We start from the raw sequence: 16,267 nt of genomic DNA on the forward strand, positions 1-16,267 counted from the left end.
GGTTATTGTAGACCATTCTGACAACTATTAAGTTACCATTAGGAATCAATGAATCTCATAAAGTTTAGTAGGCAATCCAATAACTTAATTAAAAATGGTATCTAGTTAACAATAATTTAATTTCTTACCTAAGCTATATCATCTTATCAAGTCTTTGCCGTTGCAAGTTTTTTGGCAATAAGAGTTACATAATCTCAATACTCCGACTTTTATTGAAATACTTCCCATTTTTTGATAAATATCTTTTTCGGAGATTAAGTAGTGGAATTTTAAAAAAACTGTTTGACCTTAAAAAATGACTGATAATAACAATTAAATCAATACATGGTAAGCAGTTAGCAACAATCAAATTCAATTCTAAATTAGATTACATAATCTTAAAAGTATTTCAGACTTATTCAACACCGTTACACTTTTTTTAACTTATTGATACCTCCTTTTTCGTTCTTTCTTTTTAAAATTTAATTACTTTAATAATTTTACTGATTATATGCTTCGGTTAACAAAAGTTTATTTCAACCTCCCAACCCCACCCCAGAGACAACATTAAAAAAAATACAGGCTTTTCACTTGAAATAACAAAAAGAAAGAAAAAGGGTAATAAAAAAAATAAAAATAATATAAGTTACGCATTAAATAAATATGAGAGAAAATAAAATGAAAAGGGAGAACAAATTAGAGCCCATTTCGCTTAAATTTGTTTTTAGGCTTTTTTTTTTTTTGGTGTCAAATGCATTTATAAAAAGCCATTTTGTGCTTAAAACAAGCCCAAAAAATAAGTTGGCCATTTGGCTTAGCTTAAAAAAAGCTTTTCAGCTTATAAGCCAAAAAAAAAAATAAGTTGGTCTTCTCCCTTTAAATCCAATGTGTGTATATATATATATATATATATATATATAATTTTCCTTTTTATTTTCTTTCACTTTTGCAGTATCGTCACTTACTATACTTCCTTTACATTTCCATCTTTCATTTCCACCACCTCATTCTCAATTCTACTCTCACTTTCTCTGCATTCTTCTTTGTGTAATCCAAGTGGGATTTTGGTTCTTGAGATTCTTTTCTTGCTCAAATCTTCTTTCCTTTCTCTTTTCTGTGGTTAATTAAGGCTTTGCTTTTGGTGATCATGGCCAGTTTGAAGGCTCAACGCTTGTAAGTTTTTACGTGTTAGATCGCCAGTTATTTTATAGCGAAAGCTACTCGGCTTCAGTGTTATTTTATACTAACATTTTTAATGATTGATACACATGATAATATGTGCTTGTCTACGTTTCTTTTGATTTTGGTTGTATGTGATTTCCCCCCTCTGTTTGACTGTTTTTAATCATGCTTTTCTGTTTATTTGTTTGTGTTTTTTTCCAGACTTGAACTTGCCATTCTCGATTACATGTCTAAAAGAGGTTACCATCAGATTCGTGAGGCATTCTCCCCCGGAGTTCCTGCTAACCAAAATCCTTTTGGTAAGTAACTCGTTTTAATGAATCTATTCTTTTAATTAGTGGCTAAAAGCTGGTCCTGTAATGGTTAAGATATGTGTTTTAGTAATGATTTTTGTTTACCTGAAAGGGTCGTAAAATTCTTATGCTTAATTAGTTTGGTAATTATTGGATATGACCAAATGGTGGATTGCTGATCATGTTGTTCTTGAAATTTAGTTAATAGGTTGAGTCATTCTCTTTGATTGATGTGGTACATTGTAGTTACCTAATGTTGGATGTTTTTACTGGATTAACCGTCCTTTACTATTCTTAGAGAGATATATTTAATGGAGTTGAAGTGATATGATAATGTGATATCGAGCTTTGGAGTAATGGTTTTGATTTTGTGGTTCGTTTCAGCTATCAATTTTCCTCATGAAGCATTTCTACAAGAGTTGTGGGGTAAATTTTATGAAGCATACAGCTCTAGGTTCCCTGATGACCCTGTATTCGCTGCTGAATCCTTTGATAAGGTGTTACTTATGGACCTTTTCTATGCCTTGTTCATATTTAACTGATATGACATAATTGCTAACTAAATGCTTGATTTCTAAATTCTCAGGTTGCACAGACTCTGGAAGACATTGTGGCTAATCAATCCTTTGCTTCTGATCATACAGGGTTAAACATCTCTAATGTGATGCCGTCACCTGTGATGGAATCCAGCGGTCCTGATCTTATGGACGACGCTAGGATTTCAGATTTGATGTCAAGAGACATGCCACCAATCTTACAGTCTCTTGAGATGAATGAAATGGATGGCATGCTTCCATTTGCTAGCAATGCTGGGTAATAGCATGTTATGTTTATTGCTAAACTGTTTATTTTTGCCACATTTGGATCTATTTTACAATGTCTGCCTAGTCAGTTCAATGAGGATAAAGGTTGACCGCTTGACGCGGTGTGGATATTGTTCTCCTTAATTGGTCTGCTATCATTTTCTTAAGCGGCTGAGGCAACAAAAGAAGATTGGCCAAAATCTCGTTCTTATTCGGTCTGTGTATTGCCATTGACCTTCTGATACATGAGATGCCAAGACGTTCTTGCAAAACTTGGGTTTTAAGACATGCTCTTTAGTCTAGTAACTAGAACCAATTGCTTGGCCTGTAATATGAGATAAATTTTTCACATTATCTTGATAATCAAAGCATGTTTTGTATCTGAAACCATTACTTTGGTTGTTGAGTTTGCGTATCAGAATCTTCTAATTCTGTATGTTGTATGTTCATGTCCTTCAGCTATCAAATGCCAATTGTTCCTCCAGAGTGGAATGCAAGAGTAAGTTTACATTTCCCCACATTTGCAAGCTTTTTAATAAATAATTAGTTGAAAATAATTGATAAGTTTTTTCTTTCCAGGATGACAGGCATGCCATTAACTTGGGAGGTCCTACGCAAATGGAACCAAATATCCATGCCCCTGCAACCGCTTTGCCTGCTTCACCAGAACTTTCTGATGCGGGTTTGTTTGTAATTTAGCTTTAAATATTTTGCATTTAGTTTGTATAAGTTTTTGTCTTTTGCATTGGTAACGTTGGATGTTTGAACATTAAGATAATCTGCTATTACTTTTAGCATAAACAATCCATTAGAAGGATAAATGTGCATATATTGAGGGAGACTGACTCACTTTTAATGTGTAGCAGATTATAAATCCCTTTTATTTTGGCATATTGTTTATGCTTACCATAAACATCAAAATAGTATTTCTGGGCTCCATTTCATTCTCGAGCTTAAAGGGAATATGATCAGCATCCCAGTATATATAACTCATCACTTGGTCATTTTCGACTTGAAAAGAAAAATTGCATTGTTGAAAGATGCACATGTAATCAGATTAAGAATGTTCAATTTTTGCTGATATATGAAAACATTAACTAGGTTTTGTTGATCTACTTGTTAGCTATCAGTCCCTCGAGGACAATTTAATTTTTCCTATGTTTTAGTAGGAAACTAATAACAGATGCTGTGCTGCTCTTGTTATCAGGCTCTTCAACCAACTGCTCTTGAATGCATCAAACTCTCCATCCAAATAAAGATGTTGATATTTTGAGAAAGCTGCTACCTAGTTAGTTACTATATTTGGGAAATAAAGTCGTGCGAAGAGAGAGGGATCACCTATATTCTTGAAAATGTTGAAGAGGCATGAATAATCTGTTATAATACTGAGTGAGCCTTTGATGCTCTTGTAATACCAGCTTTATCCATGAGTACCCCCTGAGTGTATTGTGTTGAATAACTTCTGATACAAACATTTCAAAAGGTATTAAAGGAGTATCCAATGATAGTGATTGCTTTCTCCCAAATTATTAAATACTTGTTGCTATTTTCTGAATCAAATAGAGATTTGGGAGAAAAAGCGCTTCTTTTGATAAGGAGGAGAATTACTCAAGAAGTTGTTTGCTTTTGCGATTGGTGGAAAAAGGACAAAATATTATTGCAGTGCTTAGGTCAAAGCGTACCACAACCATTTAGATGTGGTCTTGTGTATCTAGCTTTTACCCGTAAAGCAATGGTACATTGGTGGAACCAACAAAACCTTATCAGCAGAGAGAAAACGGAAGCACCTAAATGGGAAGCTTGGTGCGGTCTCATGATATCTCATATATAGAGCAACAAGAATGGTTTAAGAACTGCTGAAAACTTCTCAACTCTTTTTTTGAAATAACCGTGGTGTCAGGGTCAGCGTGTGCACACGTTGACTAATTTCACAGTGTACCTGTTACCTCCTGAGACTTCTCAACCTAGGACCTGATTTTTATGTCGTTTAGCTACAACCAATCCAAAAGGAAACTCCTACCATAAAATCAGTTCTTCATAATATCATGTCAGGTAGCTGATATCTCTTCCAAACCAGCTCAGATAATGAAGCTCAGTTTGAAGCCATCATAAAGTGTCTAAAAGTCTTCGTCCTTAACCTTGATCAAGTGCTACATTTTTTCTCAAAGTATTTTCAAGTCAAGGTAACTTATGTCAAAGTTCTCGTTTGTGAGATTTTTTAATCAAGGTCCTTCTGATTTCACCAAGGTCCAATTAGAAGTTCAAAGTGCGTGTACGACTCTACTGGTTGTCACTGTGGAGAAATACATATATAAATGTCCTGTTAGGAATTCCTTCTCTTTCCCTTTTAACCATTTTAAAAAGTGTGAAATATTAATGGAGTACATACTAAAGCGGAAACCTTTTGTATTTTCCTCTTATACAAGTCTGAATAAATTTGCTCAGCCAATAAAGGCTTAAATATAAAGTTATTCTGTATTGAAAAGGTAATTGCGTCTTCTCCTACAAATCTTGCGACAACCATTGTATTGGATCAATAAAGAGATAATGAATTTTCAAGTGATATTATTGTGATTAGTGTTTCCGAGATTGTATTTCAAGAAAATGGTCATAAAAGAACTTTTCTATCGCGCTCATATAGCACTATGCTCCCTTGTGATATTCATTTGGATTACTTGTGACTCACAAATTTTATTCACAAGTCTCCAATCGTGCTCTTTAGCATGAATCCAACCTTTTCGAGGTAGTCATAAAATAAGGGATCCCATTATGGGCGATTTGACACTTAGATGCAGCACAAGGTGTCCTCAAAATATCAACTCCTTGCTCATAACTAAAAGATCCTGAAACTCGGCATTCACTGCGTAGCTTCATGGGCTTTTCTCATTCATCTTAAAAGATCGTTTATCCTACCATCAATCTACAACTTCTGTTCTAAAAAAGTGGCCTACTTTCTACTTTAGTTTGTTTCAAATTACCTTGAACTCGTTGCTTTACATGTAAAGTAAGTTTCTTGTTCTTGTAAAATTGAAGTAAGCTAACAATGCTTCACATTGTTTTTAAAATGATTTGGTGTCTTATCTACTTCTTCACATTTCAAAGTGTTTTTTCTTTCAACTTTTCTCTAGTGGTCTTAATATGGTAATCATTCAAATATTTTAGTCTTACTAACCACGCTCTAGGCACTTTCGAACCGAACTATGTAGCTGCGTCAGCTTTGTTGAGAATTTAATTATGTAAATAAAATTGTGCTCCCTCTAACAACTTAAGCTTTTAGATGAGATGGTCCCACACTTTAACATAGGTCTTGGGATCGAGTCTCAAAAAGAATTTTCACGTGCTTGGCCCATGAAAAAATAATAGGCCCGCACGTGAGGGTGTATGTTGAGAAGATAATTAAGTAAATAAAAGTATACTCTCTCTAGCAACTTAAGCTTTAAGATGAGATGGTCACACATTTTAACAAGCTTGAATGTGCCTAAATAGCTTTTTTCTTCTCCTAGGAATCCTAACCTGGAATGCAAGCTCAAGGAAGTGATAAACGTTATGAGGACTTGGGAATAGGGAGGAGAAGTTTGTAGGTTGGAACTTATTAGATCATGTACTGATCTTAAAGTATAGAATTTATAAATGTGGCTTGCATGGCTCTAAGGTGGCTCTTGTTACTTAGTTATCAGATAACACTTAGCTGTTCAACTAATTAGGGATATTAAGTGAAACACGTTTGTTCGAACATACAACTCAAAACTTGCTCAACCTTAGCTTGTTTATTTAACAATTCAGGCATGTGTAACCTTTAGGCCGACTCATGTTCTTGAAGATTATTAATTTGACATAAGTATAAAGTGTACTAAGAGTTTTCTTTAGTATCCACTTATAGCAAATAAAAATCATTATATATTTATTAATATGAAGTTTTTTCCTGATTGGGTTCTAAGATATAAGTTTATTAAACTATATGTGTATGTGTGTGTGAGTTTAGTTTGAGCTTGAACTCGAGTTCAAGGTTGTTAATTCACGTGTTACTATATTGAGTCGTGCGTGAACTTGTCTACATATATTCGAATTGATCTCTACTCCAATTTGAAGCTGATATTTGAGCTTGAGTTTGAACTCAACATTATATACTAACTCAAGGATGAACAACTGAGCCCGGCTTGATCGAACTACACCTGTGATATCTATCGCTGACACCCATTCCCTTAGTGATTAAGCCAATGGCTACTGAGCGATTACCTTTAGTAAAATCTTTACAACTAAGATTATACATGACACACTTCCCCATTTGGGTATAGATAGATGTTGCAGGCTGAAGTAAGAAAAGGATGAACATACGTCAGCTTAGGAATAAGATCCACCAAAAAAAGTATGCAACAGAGGCATTCAGTAAAGTTTTTAAAATAGAACTTTGATACAATGCACTTCCCCTTCACATCTTTTTATCTTTTGGTTTTTGAAGATGATACTCTGTATAGCAAGAGACACTAGGCAAACTAACATGGAAGGAAGTATGATACAAACAGACAATTTTTAAGACTTAGATTCAGCTAAATAATCATGTTCTCTTCAGAATAATCACAATGAGAAGTTCCTGCAGTGATCATATAGATGATGTTTCAAATACTTTTAACGATAGATTGTAGGATGCGCCCAAGTAGATCAGAATTGAGACTTAATCGTTGTTGATATGTAGTACAATGTTCCATCAGGTTCGTAGATCTGTTGGCATTTTTGTGTACTTTTAGATCTCCTTATCTTTCTTTTCTAGATTTTCAATTTCCTTTTGATCTTGTTTTTGCATTGTACCTGTAGATCTCTTTATCTTTCTTCTTAAAATTATAAATTTCCTTTTGATCTTCTTTTTTCGTACCTGCAGGGAACAACGGATATCTCCAACTATCTATTGCGAGTACCTTAAACTTTTGCATCAATAGAAACGTATAGTCCATTATGTCTTGTTCATTCCTTTCATATTCAACCCAGGGAGCTGGCTCAATTTCCCCTGCCATTAGCCATCAAGTTGTACATCCCAGTGTAATGGTGCCAACTCAAAAGGAACAGTTTCTGACAACTACATGTAGCAGAAAGAAAAAAAGGCAAAAAATTCAAAGTATTTGCATAGTCGAGCAATCAAATGATTGAGGGACAAAATATAGGCTATCCTACTATACTGATGTGATCGAGATCTTTTTTCCTGCCTTTATCTTCTCTTTTTCTTCTTCTGGCATTGAACAGATGGTTGGTGGTACAAATCAAAGAACCCCAGCGAATTTACCAGCACACCAGCAAACAATAGCCCCAATGGGAGGAATTATGAGAAGTTCTGGAAAGCCATCGAGTTCTCAGGAATCTGTAAGATCTTTTTTCTGCATCTACTTCTTAAAGCCCTTCATCTACTTCTATGACAGACATCATCGTTTTAGGGGATTGGACTTCCCCTTCTTAGTTTGTTCTTGTCTCTGTCACCTTTATAGTCACTTGGTGGAAGAATGTGTATGGAATGTCCATATGGTCTTCATCTACTTTATTCTTGCTCATTTATTTTCCTGAATCGTAGGTTGAGAAAGAGATAGCTACTGTCGCTGCTATTGCAAAGGACAAAACTAAAAGCTACTTCCCCCAAGGAGATGCTGGTCTGGTTAGTGCAAGTAATTCAATCGATGCATTGAGGAAAAGAGCTGAATAGAAAGGCAGGTGAAAACAAGCGTAACGGTTCCTAAGAAAATTAATATTAAAAAGGTGGCAATCTAGATAATTGACAGTTGACAGAATTAGTTAATCCTCCATAAGGTAGGTTATGCGTCTAATGCTGTGAATAATGTTACACCAAGAAAACCCAATCATGTTGGTTTTATTAGCATTATACCCTGCTTCATTCTAAAACAAAAATTCTGCAAGATCTTACATTTGTTCAGTATAGCTGTTTCTTAAAACGAAAGAAAAAGAAGAAAAGAATGTGGTGTCACATCTAGATTTTAAGATTAAACACTATAGCTTCTGACTTTGTCAGGCTCTAACCTTGATGGATAAATTGCTAGTTACGGCTCAAAGCATAATTGACTTCATATTGCTGTGCAGGTATCACTTTTAAAGAGATTCATAACATTCGCGCAACAAATAGCAAGCTCCTGTGTTGCCACTTTAATTCACAAGGAGAGTTGTTGGCTACTGCTGGACACGACAGGAAGGTTTTTCTTATTAATTTTCAACAGGATTCTAGTTGGTCATATGCTTATCTCAACTTCTCCTGTTGATGAACTTGTTACTGCGATCTATGTTTAGGTTCTGATTTGGGATTTGAGAAATAACAATGTTAATAGTGGACAAGGTCATGCTCATCACGTTACAGATGTCCGTTTTAGACCAAACTCAACGGTGTTTGCAACAGCTTCCTTAGATAGAACTATGACCAAACTCAACGGTGTTTGCAACAGCTTCCTTAGATAGAACTATGAAGATATGGGATGCAGCCAAGGTACTACATCTATTTGCTATTGCAGATCCTTGATAGAATGAGTCTTTCAGTTACGTTTCTTTTATGTTGTACTGTCTCAGAAATGGCAGTCAGCACAGTGTCAAATCACCAGGTTATGTATTCACTAGTTCTATGATTTCGTTGTTCTTGCTCCACATTATTTCTTCTGATTTCAGTGTTAATATTATCCTGATTCTTTTGCTTGTACTTAGACCAGATCATATAATTTTTTTTAGCTGCTCAGACAATTGCCAATGTGGCATTTATTGCCACATTCTTCATATTTGTAGTGAGGGAGCTCAAAAGATTTATTCGCAATTATATCAAATATCAGCATCATCGTGTTATGCTGTCTATAATACATTTCATTTGAGTCAATATTTGAGGGACTTGCTGTTACCAAAACATCTTATGCAGTCTGTAGACCTTCAGAATCTTTGTTCTTTTCTTCTGATTATCAGGATTTTTCATAAATGACAATCTCTTATCTCTTGAGTCTATTACAACCATGATCTATACGTATGTCACCATTTTGTCATAATCCAGCCAAGCAACCCTTTCCAAAACCTCGTCGGGCATTATGAGCAAGTGATGTCAATAGATTTTCATCCAAAAGTGGGTCTCATCAGTTCTTGTGATAGCAATGATGAGATTAGACTGTGGGATATCAGTGGGGGTGATTGCAAACTCATTCTTAAGCTTGGTCTCTCTATTTCCTTCCTTTTTTAAGCTGTTGATAAAGAGTTATCTCTATTTGACATACGAAGTGTGATGACCTTCCAAGTCATCTTGCCACATAAGCACATATTTTAGACATGTGGATGCTTACATGGCAAAGATGCTAGCATTTGTGGGAAGATTCTAGAGCCATGGAGAGTTTTCTTGAGAGAGACTTAGATTCTTATAAAATATTTAGGAAGACTTTTCTTGAGAAGCCTTAGAATATTCTAAGCATGTAGAGAATTCTAGAGAGGGGACTACTTGTAAATATAGAGGGACTTGTGTAACAATTATTATTTATCCATTAGCCCCTAGGTGAGTAGTAAATAAATAGGGCATACATTTGTAAAAAACCATCAAACAAAATCAATCAAGTCTTCTATAATAAAAAGCTTCCTTCTAGCAAATTTCTCTTGTCTTTCTCAATTACTATTCCCTTAGCGATCTTGAGTGTAGTAAACCAGGTTGACTTGGCACGAAGATCGTGAGCAAGTCATGCAAGAACGTAAGCAAGTTGTCAAGTGTCGCACGTGCGCTTAGTCAAGACTAAGGACGTGACAACGTGGTATCAGAGAGAAGGTTACGACTAAGGGAATGTCAAACGACGGAGAAATCAACGCTGCTAAAACCCAAGCCAACGTCATCCAGGATGCTGCTGGCAAGAAGAGTCATAACAAAAAGAGGAATGCCGCCAACAAGAGCCACGAGGTGCTGCCAGAGGTTGTGCCAAATGAAGGGCTTACATCCCAAGAACCATCTACCACTGAGGCGAGCGAGGATGACGTGGAGGTCCTGTCCGAGGACGTCTCGCTCGGTAAAGAGTGGGTTATGAAGGTTAACGTGGGGATGGACGCCATCGACATATTTGGCCAACGTTTGGGCAAGGTGGAGGGCACTCTTAGCGTTCTTGGGGCATACTCTTGAAGAGATTGAAAGCATCCGAAATGACTTGGAAGGGCACGTACGCAGCCGAGATTGAGGTAAAGCAAACCATCGGCGCCCTTAGAGTGCAGACTCATGGAGGCGTTGAGTACTATCGATGCCATGAAGGCAAAGATAGTGGCACTCGAAGAGCAGGTCAATGTTGGCGTGACCGAGGCAGCCAACAATGTTGTTGTGACGAGGGAAGCTAAGATCGAGGCTCCCAAGCCACCAGTGTTCAAAGGGGTTCGTGATGCACAAGAGGTGGAGAACTTTCTTTGGCACTTGGAGAACTATTTCAGGCATGGCAAAGTGAGGGATAATGAGGCCAAGATCAACACCGCCGTGTTGTACTAACGAGAGACCTGCCATGCTATGGTGGAGAAGAAGGTCGCCGACGTCGACAGAGGTCTATGCACAATTAACACGCGGGATCGAGTTCAAGAATGAGTTCAAGCGACGCTTCTTCCCAAATAATGTCTTGTACGAGGCAAGGTGCAAACTTAGAGAGTTGAAGCAGACAGGGAGCATTCGCGACTATGTCAAGGAGTTCACCACCCTTATGCTTCAAATTCCCAACCTCACGAGCGATGACTTGTTATTTCACTTCATGGACGGGTTGCAGAACTGGGCTAAGCAAGAGTTGCAACGCCGGCAAGTCAGGGATATAGACCAAGCCATAGTGGAGGCCGAGTCTTTGATGGATTTCAAGCATGACAAAGGCAAAGGTAATGAGTCAAGGGGTGGCAATGCCAAAGGTGGGGGAGACCGTGGTAAGAACAAGGACTCTCAACAACACTACTCCAGGACTCAAAATTCCAACAAGTTCGACGGCAAAAAGTCAAGTGGTCGTCAGGGCTATGTCGAGAAGAAAGCGCAGATCGAGAAGAAGGGATGCTACATATGTGGAGGACCACACGGCTCGGAAATTGCCCCGAAGCAGCCTTAATGCAATGGTCCGTGAACGAAAGGAGCAGACGCAAGGAGAGGGTTCAGGCACCGCACAGTTAGGTATGATAAGCATATGTGGCGCTGTCAAGAAGCAACCTATCCAACCCGACGAGAATAAAATCAATACGTGGATCTCACCATAAACAACAAGCTCGCTCGTGCATTAGTGGACGGTGGAGCGACTCACAATTTTGTGACCGAGGCTTCGGCAAGAGACTAGAGTTGAAGCTTGCTCCAATTAACGCCCTCGTCAAGACTGTGAATGCTAAGCCAAAAAATGCTCGTGGTGTAGCTAATGGCGTTAGTGTCAAATTGGGCGACTGGAAAGGTACGACAAATTTTACCGCCACTAATATGGATATCTTTGACATTGTTCTGGGGCAAGAATTCTTTAGGCATTGCCATGCGATGATCGACCCCTACCTCAAACGCCTCTTGGTCTTGGAGCGAGAAGGAGCTTGCATGGTGCCTACGGTGACCATGCCGCATACAAGGGGCCAAACACAACTTTCGCCCCATGCGGCTAATCAAAGGTCTTAAGAAAGAGGAGCCAACATTCATGGCAACCATTGCAAGTTTGGAAGAATACAAGGGGCCCTGGGAGACACTGCCGCCTTGCATAGAGAAGTTGCTCGAGGAAAACAAGGATGTCATGCCCGATGAGCTACCTAAGCGCTTGCCTCCTAGAGGTGAGGTGGATCGTAAGATTGAGTTGGAGCGGAGCCAAGCCACCCGCATTCGCCCCTTATGGCACCGCGAGTTGGAGGAGCCTTAGGAAACAACTAAAGGAGCTACTAGATGCCGGCCACATTCGCCCATCGAAGGCACCCTTTGGTGCACCGGTGTTGTTTCAAAAGAAAAAGGATGGATCATTGCGCCTGTGTATAGATTATCGGGCACTTAATAAGGTCACAGTAAAGAACAAGTACTCGATCCCGCTCATTGCCGACTTATTTGATAGACTTGGACAAGCCAAGTAATTTACCAAGGTGGATCTTCGCAAGGGTTACTACCAGGTTCGGATTGCGTAAAAGGGACGAACCAAAACGCCTTGGTGTGACAAGGTACGGAGCCTTCGAGTGGTTGGTGATGCCCTTCGCTTAACCAACGCACTCCGCTACATTTTGCACTCTCATGAACGAGATCTTTCATCCCTACTCGGATCGGTTCGTGGTAGTCTACTTGGATGATATAGTCATCTACAAAGAACACCTTGGGGGAGCACGTGGAACACTTACGAAAGGTTTTCCAAGTCTTACGAGAGAACGAGCTATACATTAAGAGGGAAAAGTGCGAGTTTGCACAATCCAAAGTGCACTTCTTGGGCCATGTCATTAGCAATGGCGAGCTACGCATGGATGAGGCTAAGGTACGGGCTATCCAAGAGTGGGAGGCACCTACAAAGGTAACCGAGTTGAAATCCTTCCTCGGCCTTGTTAACTACTACCGACGTTTTATCAATGGCTATTCGGGCAAGGGCAAAGACCCCGACCGAGTTGTTAAAGAAGAACAAAATCATGGGGATGGACGAGCATCGCCAAAAGGCGTTTGAAGACCTTGCATGCGCCCGTGACAAGAGGGAGCCGTTCTACCGCCGCCCGACTTTAGCAAAATGTTCGAGGGTGCGTACGACATGCTTCGAATTTGCCATCGGGGTGTCCCGATGCAAGATAGGCATCCCATAGCGTTCGAGAGCCGCAAGTTGAACGATACGGAGCGGCGTTACACGGTGCAAGAGAAGGAGATGACTGCCATTGTGCATTGTCTTCGCACATGGAGACATTATTTGCTGGGGTCGAAGTTCGTGGTCAAGATCGACAATGTGGCCACTAGCTACTTTCGTAAGAAGCTCACACCAAACAAAGCAAGGTGGCAAGATTTCTTAGCTGAGTTCGACTATGTGTTGGAGTATAAGCCGGGTAAGGGTAACGTTGTAGCCGATGCCTTGAGTGGAAAGGCCGAGCTTGCTACCATTACTTCAGCAAGTTGGGATATCCGAGAGGCTATAAAGAAAGGTATGCAACATGATCCACCCTAAGCAACTATGGAGTTAGCCACCCTGTGGGGAAGACGAGGCGACTTTTGGGGAAGACGGATATTGCTCACCACAGTCGGAGAGTATACGTGCCGAAGTTTGGAGATGTTAGGGCGACATATTATGAAGAGAGCCACGACACCTTATGGGGCGGTCACCCCAAAGTCAACGCCGCACCAGAGCCTTGGTCGAGTCGGTCTATTATTCGTCGCGCACGCGCGAGGACATAGAGTGTTATATGCAGACTTGTCTTGTGTGCCAACAAGACAAGGTTGAGCAAAGGCACCGAGGACTTTGGAGCCACTACCAATAGTGGAGCGTCCGGCGGGGAGAGCGTGACTATGGACTTATCACTTGTCTACCGAAGTCCGACGGTTGCGGAACTATCATGGCGGTCGTGGATAGATTTCGAAGATGCCACTTTCATGCCCGCTTCACCAGATGTACCGCTAAGGAAGCCGCCAAACTATTCTTCAAGAACGTGGTGAAATATTGGGGCTTACCAAGGCATATCATCGATGATCGAGACCTCGCTTCACCGGGGAACTTCGGGAGGGAGTTGTTCGATATACTTGGCACGGAGCCGCACTTTTCCACTAGTTTCCACCCGCAAACGGATGGACAAACGAACGGGTCAATGCTTTATCGAGTGCTATTTTGAGGCATTACGTGAGCGCACATCGGTGATTCAAGTAAGGCTCTTAGACCCAGCCCGGTTCTCCTATAACCCCGCAACGGAGCGAGTCCACAAAGTCGGACACCATTTGAGCTAGCCACAAGCCAACAACCACAAACTCCACATTCACCACAGCCGTTCGAGGAAGAGTTTGGGGGCTTACCGTCACACCCTCAATTTCATAGGGTATGATGGGACCGGGAACCCACCCTCATCAGTGGCCGAGCGAACCCGCCGACTATCGTAACACTATAACCATACCGGGCCCACAAAACATAACATACGCACGTAATGAAAATTTTCCGTAAACAAACATGCCTTTCGTTTTTTTTTTTTTCTTTCAAACCAAATAAAATCGCAATCGTATTTAAAAAACCGTGATATAAGGCGCAACAAAGCATTTCGGCTTATAGCCGCTTGCCTAACACATCGTAGCATAACGCATACAAACACACCGCTTACATAGCCGCTTACAAAAATGTATTCCGACATATCATACACTCGACACTCGTTCCGCAAAGTCTCTACTAACGTCTCGTATACTATACACGCACGGGACCGGCACACTCCGGAGGAAGTGGAGCTCGCCAATCCGCCTGGAGCATCTTCTTCAATTAACATCACCTACTCATCCACGGGTACCGCGTGGTACGAAACGCGCGGCCCCGAAGAAAGTGGTCGGCATTTAAATATGTACTGAGCATGTAAAGCATCGCATACATCAAACGAGGTCTCAACCGAAATAGGAAATACCGAAAGTGAAGTCGTAATGACCCAATTACTCAAGTACTTATATCCGACACACAAATCATACATACTCATACCGAACGCATCATAATCGGTCATACTAAATAACATTAACCGATGTGGGATTTGCCTAAATCAATGTTGTAACACCCCGCATCTTGGAACTGAGTTTAAGCTCATATCATTAGAGTTCTAGTGGAAACACCGAAGGTTTGAACGCTTATGCTAAAACGGGTTGACACAGCTCATTTCGGGGCATGCAACTCCTTAATCGGTTTGGAATTTGGGAAATTACCCTCAATGAATTCCTGTAGAGGTATGTGGAAATACCTTTTCTAACGATATAAAGACCAAGCCAATCAGAGATCGGAGCAAGGAGATATGATCAGCCTCAACATGGCTAAGAGTAAGGCACTTGAAATCCTATAGAATCGGCTAAGTTGGAGATATCGTCAGCTTTTCCAGTAAATTTTTCAGAAAATCCGTTGGGAATTTGAGAAAACTTCCTTGATGAAAATTGTAGATTCTTGAAATAGCTTTCCAATGGTATCTTACGGGGGTCAAAACGGACATCTGTGCAAAAAGTTATGCCCATTTTACTGAAGCATGTTCGCTGGAAAACGGCCTGGCGTAACGGTGACGTTACGGATCAACTCGTGTTACGGGCCGTAACAGTGGACCGTAACGTCCCAAAAAATTTCCGTAAGCTCACTGAAATTTTCACCAAGGTACGGTACAAAGTTACGGCCCGTACCTTGTGTTACGGGACCGTAATGCTGGACCGTGATTTGTCCGTATATAATGCTTTCAAGTCAATTACTCTCGGAGGCTATAACCCTTTATCATAAATTGGGAATTTGGGAAAACTCAAAGATCCTAAAGTCAGTAGATAATTGAAATATCTTTCCAACCATAGGTCGTGGGATCATAGGTGATGCATCGGGATAGGGAGATATGGACGTTTTAAGACATTGTGAAAAGGTCCCAACCCATTTCGTTGGGTCAAACCCATTTCCCTTGGTATTTAAGGGAAATGTTAACCCTAGCAGCCCCATTTCCTCCATATTTTCAGATTTTAGAGAGAGAAAGGGAGAGAGAGGAGAATTAGAGAGAGAAAGTAGAGAATCAAACTGTTGAAGGCCCCGAATCCCAAGGCTCGTGAAGTGGACAAAAGTGTAGCATGTTCTTGCCGGCTGTTTCTAAGCTACAAATCAAACTGGGGTGTTGATTTCGTGGTGGATGCTCATAAAAGGTAATATTCCTACTCTCAAATCATTTATAGTTGAGAATTGATGAATTCTTGGGAGAATAACAAAATGGGCTCGATAAAGGAAATTATATGAATTATGCTGTAGTTTTGGATTTGTTGATCTGGGATTACGTATCTGGCGCGGGGTGATGAACAATGATGTTGATTACACCTAATTGGAGATTGTAGAATCACCTAGAAGTAATAGAATGGGAATTGGGTGAAGAAATCACCAT

At 39.9% G+C, this 16,267-nt stretch overlaps 2 protein-coding genes across 9 annotated transcripts in view; both read left to right on the forward strand.

The window, feature by feature from the left end:
- The window catches only part of LOC132041865 (transcriptional corepressor LEUNIG_HOMOLOG-like), a 67,761-nt gene that overhangs the window by 30,882 nt on the left and 20,612 nt on the right, over positions 1–16,267 (forward strand). The gene's annotated exons all lie outside the window — the stretch shown is intronic.
- LOC132041757 (uncharacterized) overlaps positions 918–16,267 on the forward strand; it is a 19,964-nt gene continuing 4,614 nt past the window's right edge. For 2 of the 8 annotated variants that reach the window (XM_059432449.1, XM_059432478.1), the window contains exons 1-11: positions 919–1,152; positions 1,363–1,460; positions 1,839–1,951; positions 2,041–2,267; positions 2,717–2,756; positions 2,837–2,939; positions 7,134–7,166; positions 7,245–7,609; positions 7,815–7,895; positions 8,336–8,732; positions 9,279–9,435. In XM_059432449.1, coding sequence (XP_059288432.1) covers positions 1,127–1,152; positions 1,363–1,460; positions 1,839–1,951; positions 2,041–2,267; positions 2,717–2,756; positions 2,837–2,939; positions 7,134–7,166; positions 7,245–7,399 — 795 coding nt within the window. In that variant the 5' untranslated portion in view covers positions 919–1,126 and the 3' untranslated portion in view covers positions 7,400–7,609; positions 7,815–7,895; positions 8,336–8,732; positions 9,279–9,435. Of the gene's footprint in view, positions 1,153–1,362; positions 1,461–1,838; positions 1,952–2,040; positions 2,268–2,716; positions 2,757–2,836; positions 2,940–3,464; positions 3,792–7,133; positions 7,610–7,814; positions 7,952–8,335; positions 8,733–9,278; positions 9,436–16,267 lie in introns of those variants that run through there. The other 6 variants (XM_059432452.1, XM_059432460.1, XM_059432471.1 and 3 more) reach the window with 6 other exon arrangements.

Source organism: Lycium ferocissimum, chromosome 2, assembly GCF_029784015.1.
Source record: "Lycium ferocissimum isolate CSIRO_LF1 chromosome 2, AGI_CSIRO_Lferr_CH_V1, whole genome shotgun sequence".
Lineage (NCBI taxonomy): Eukaryota > Viridiplantae > Streptophyta > Magnoliopsida > Solanales > Solanaceae > Lycium > Lycium ferocissimum.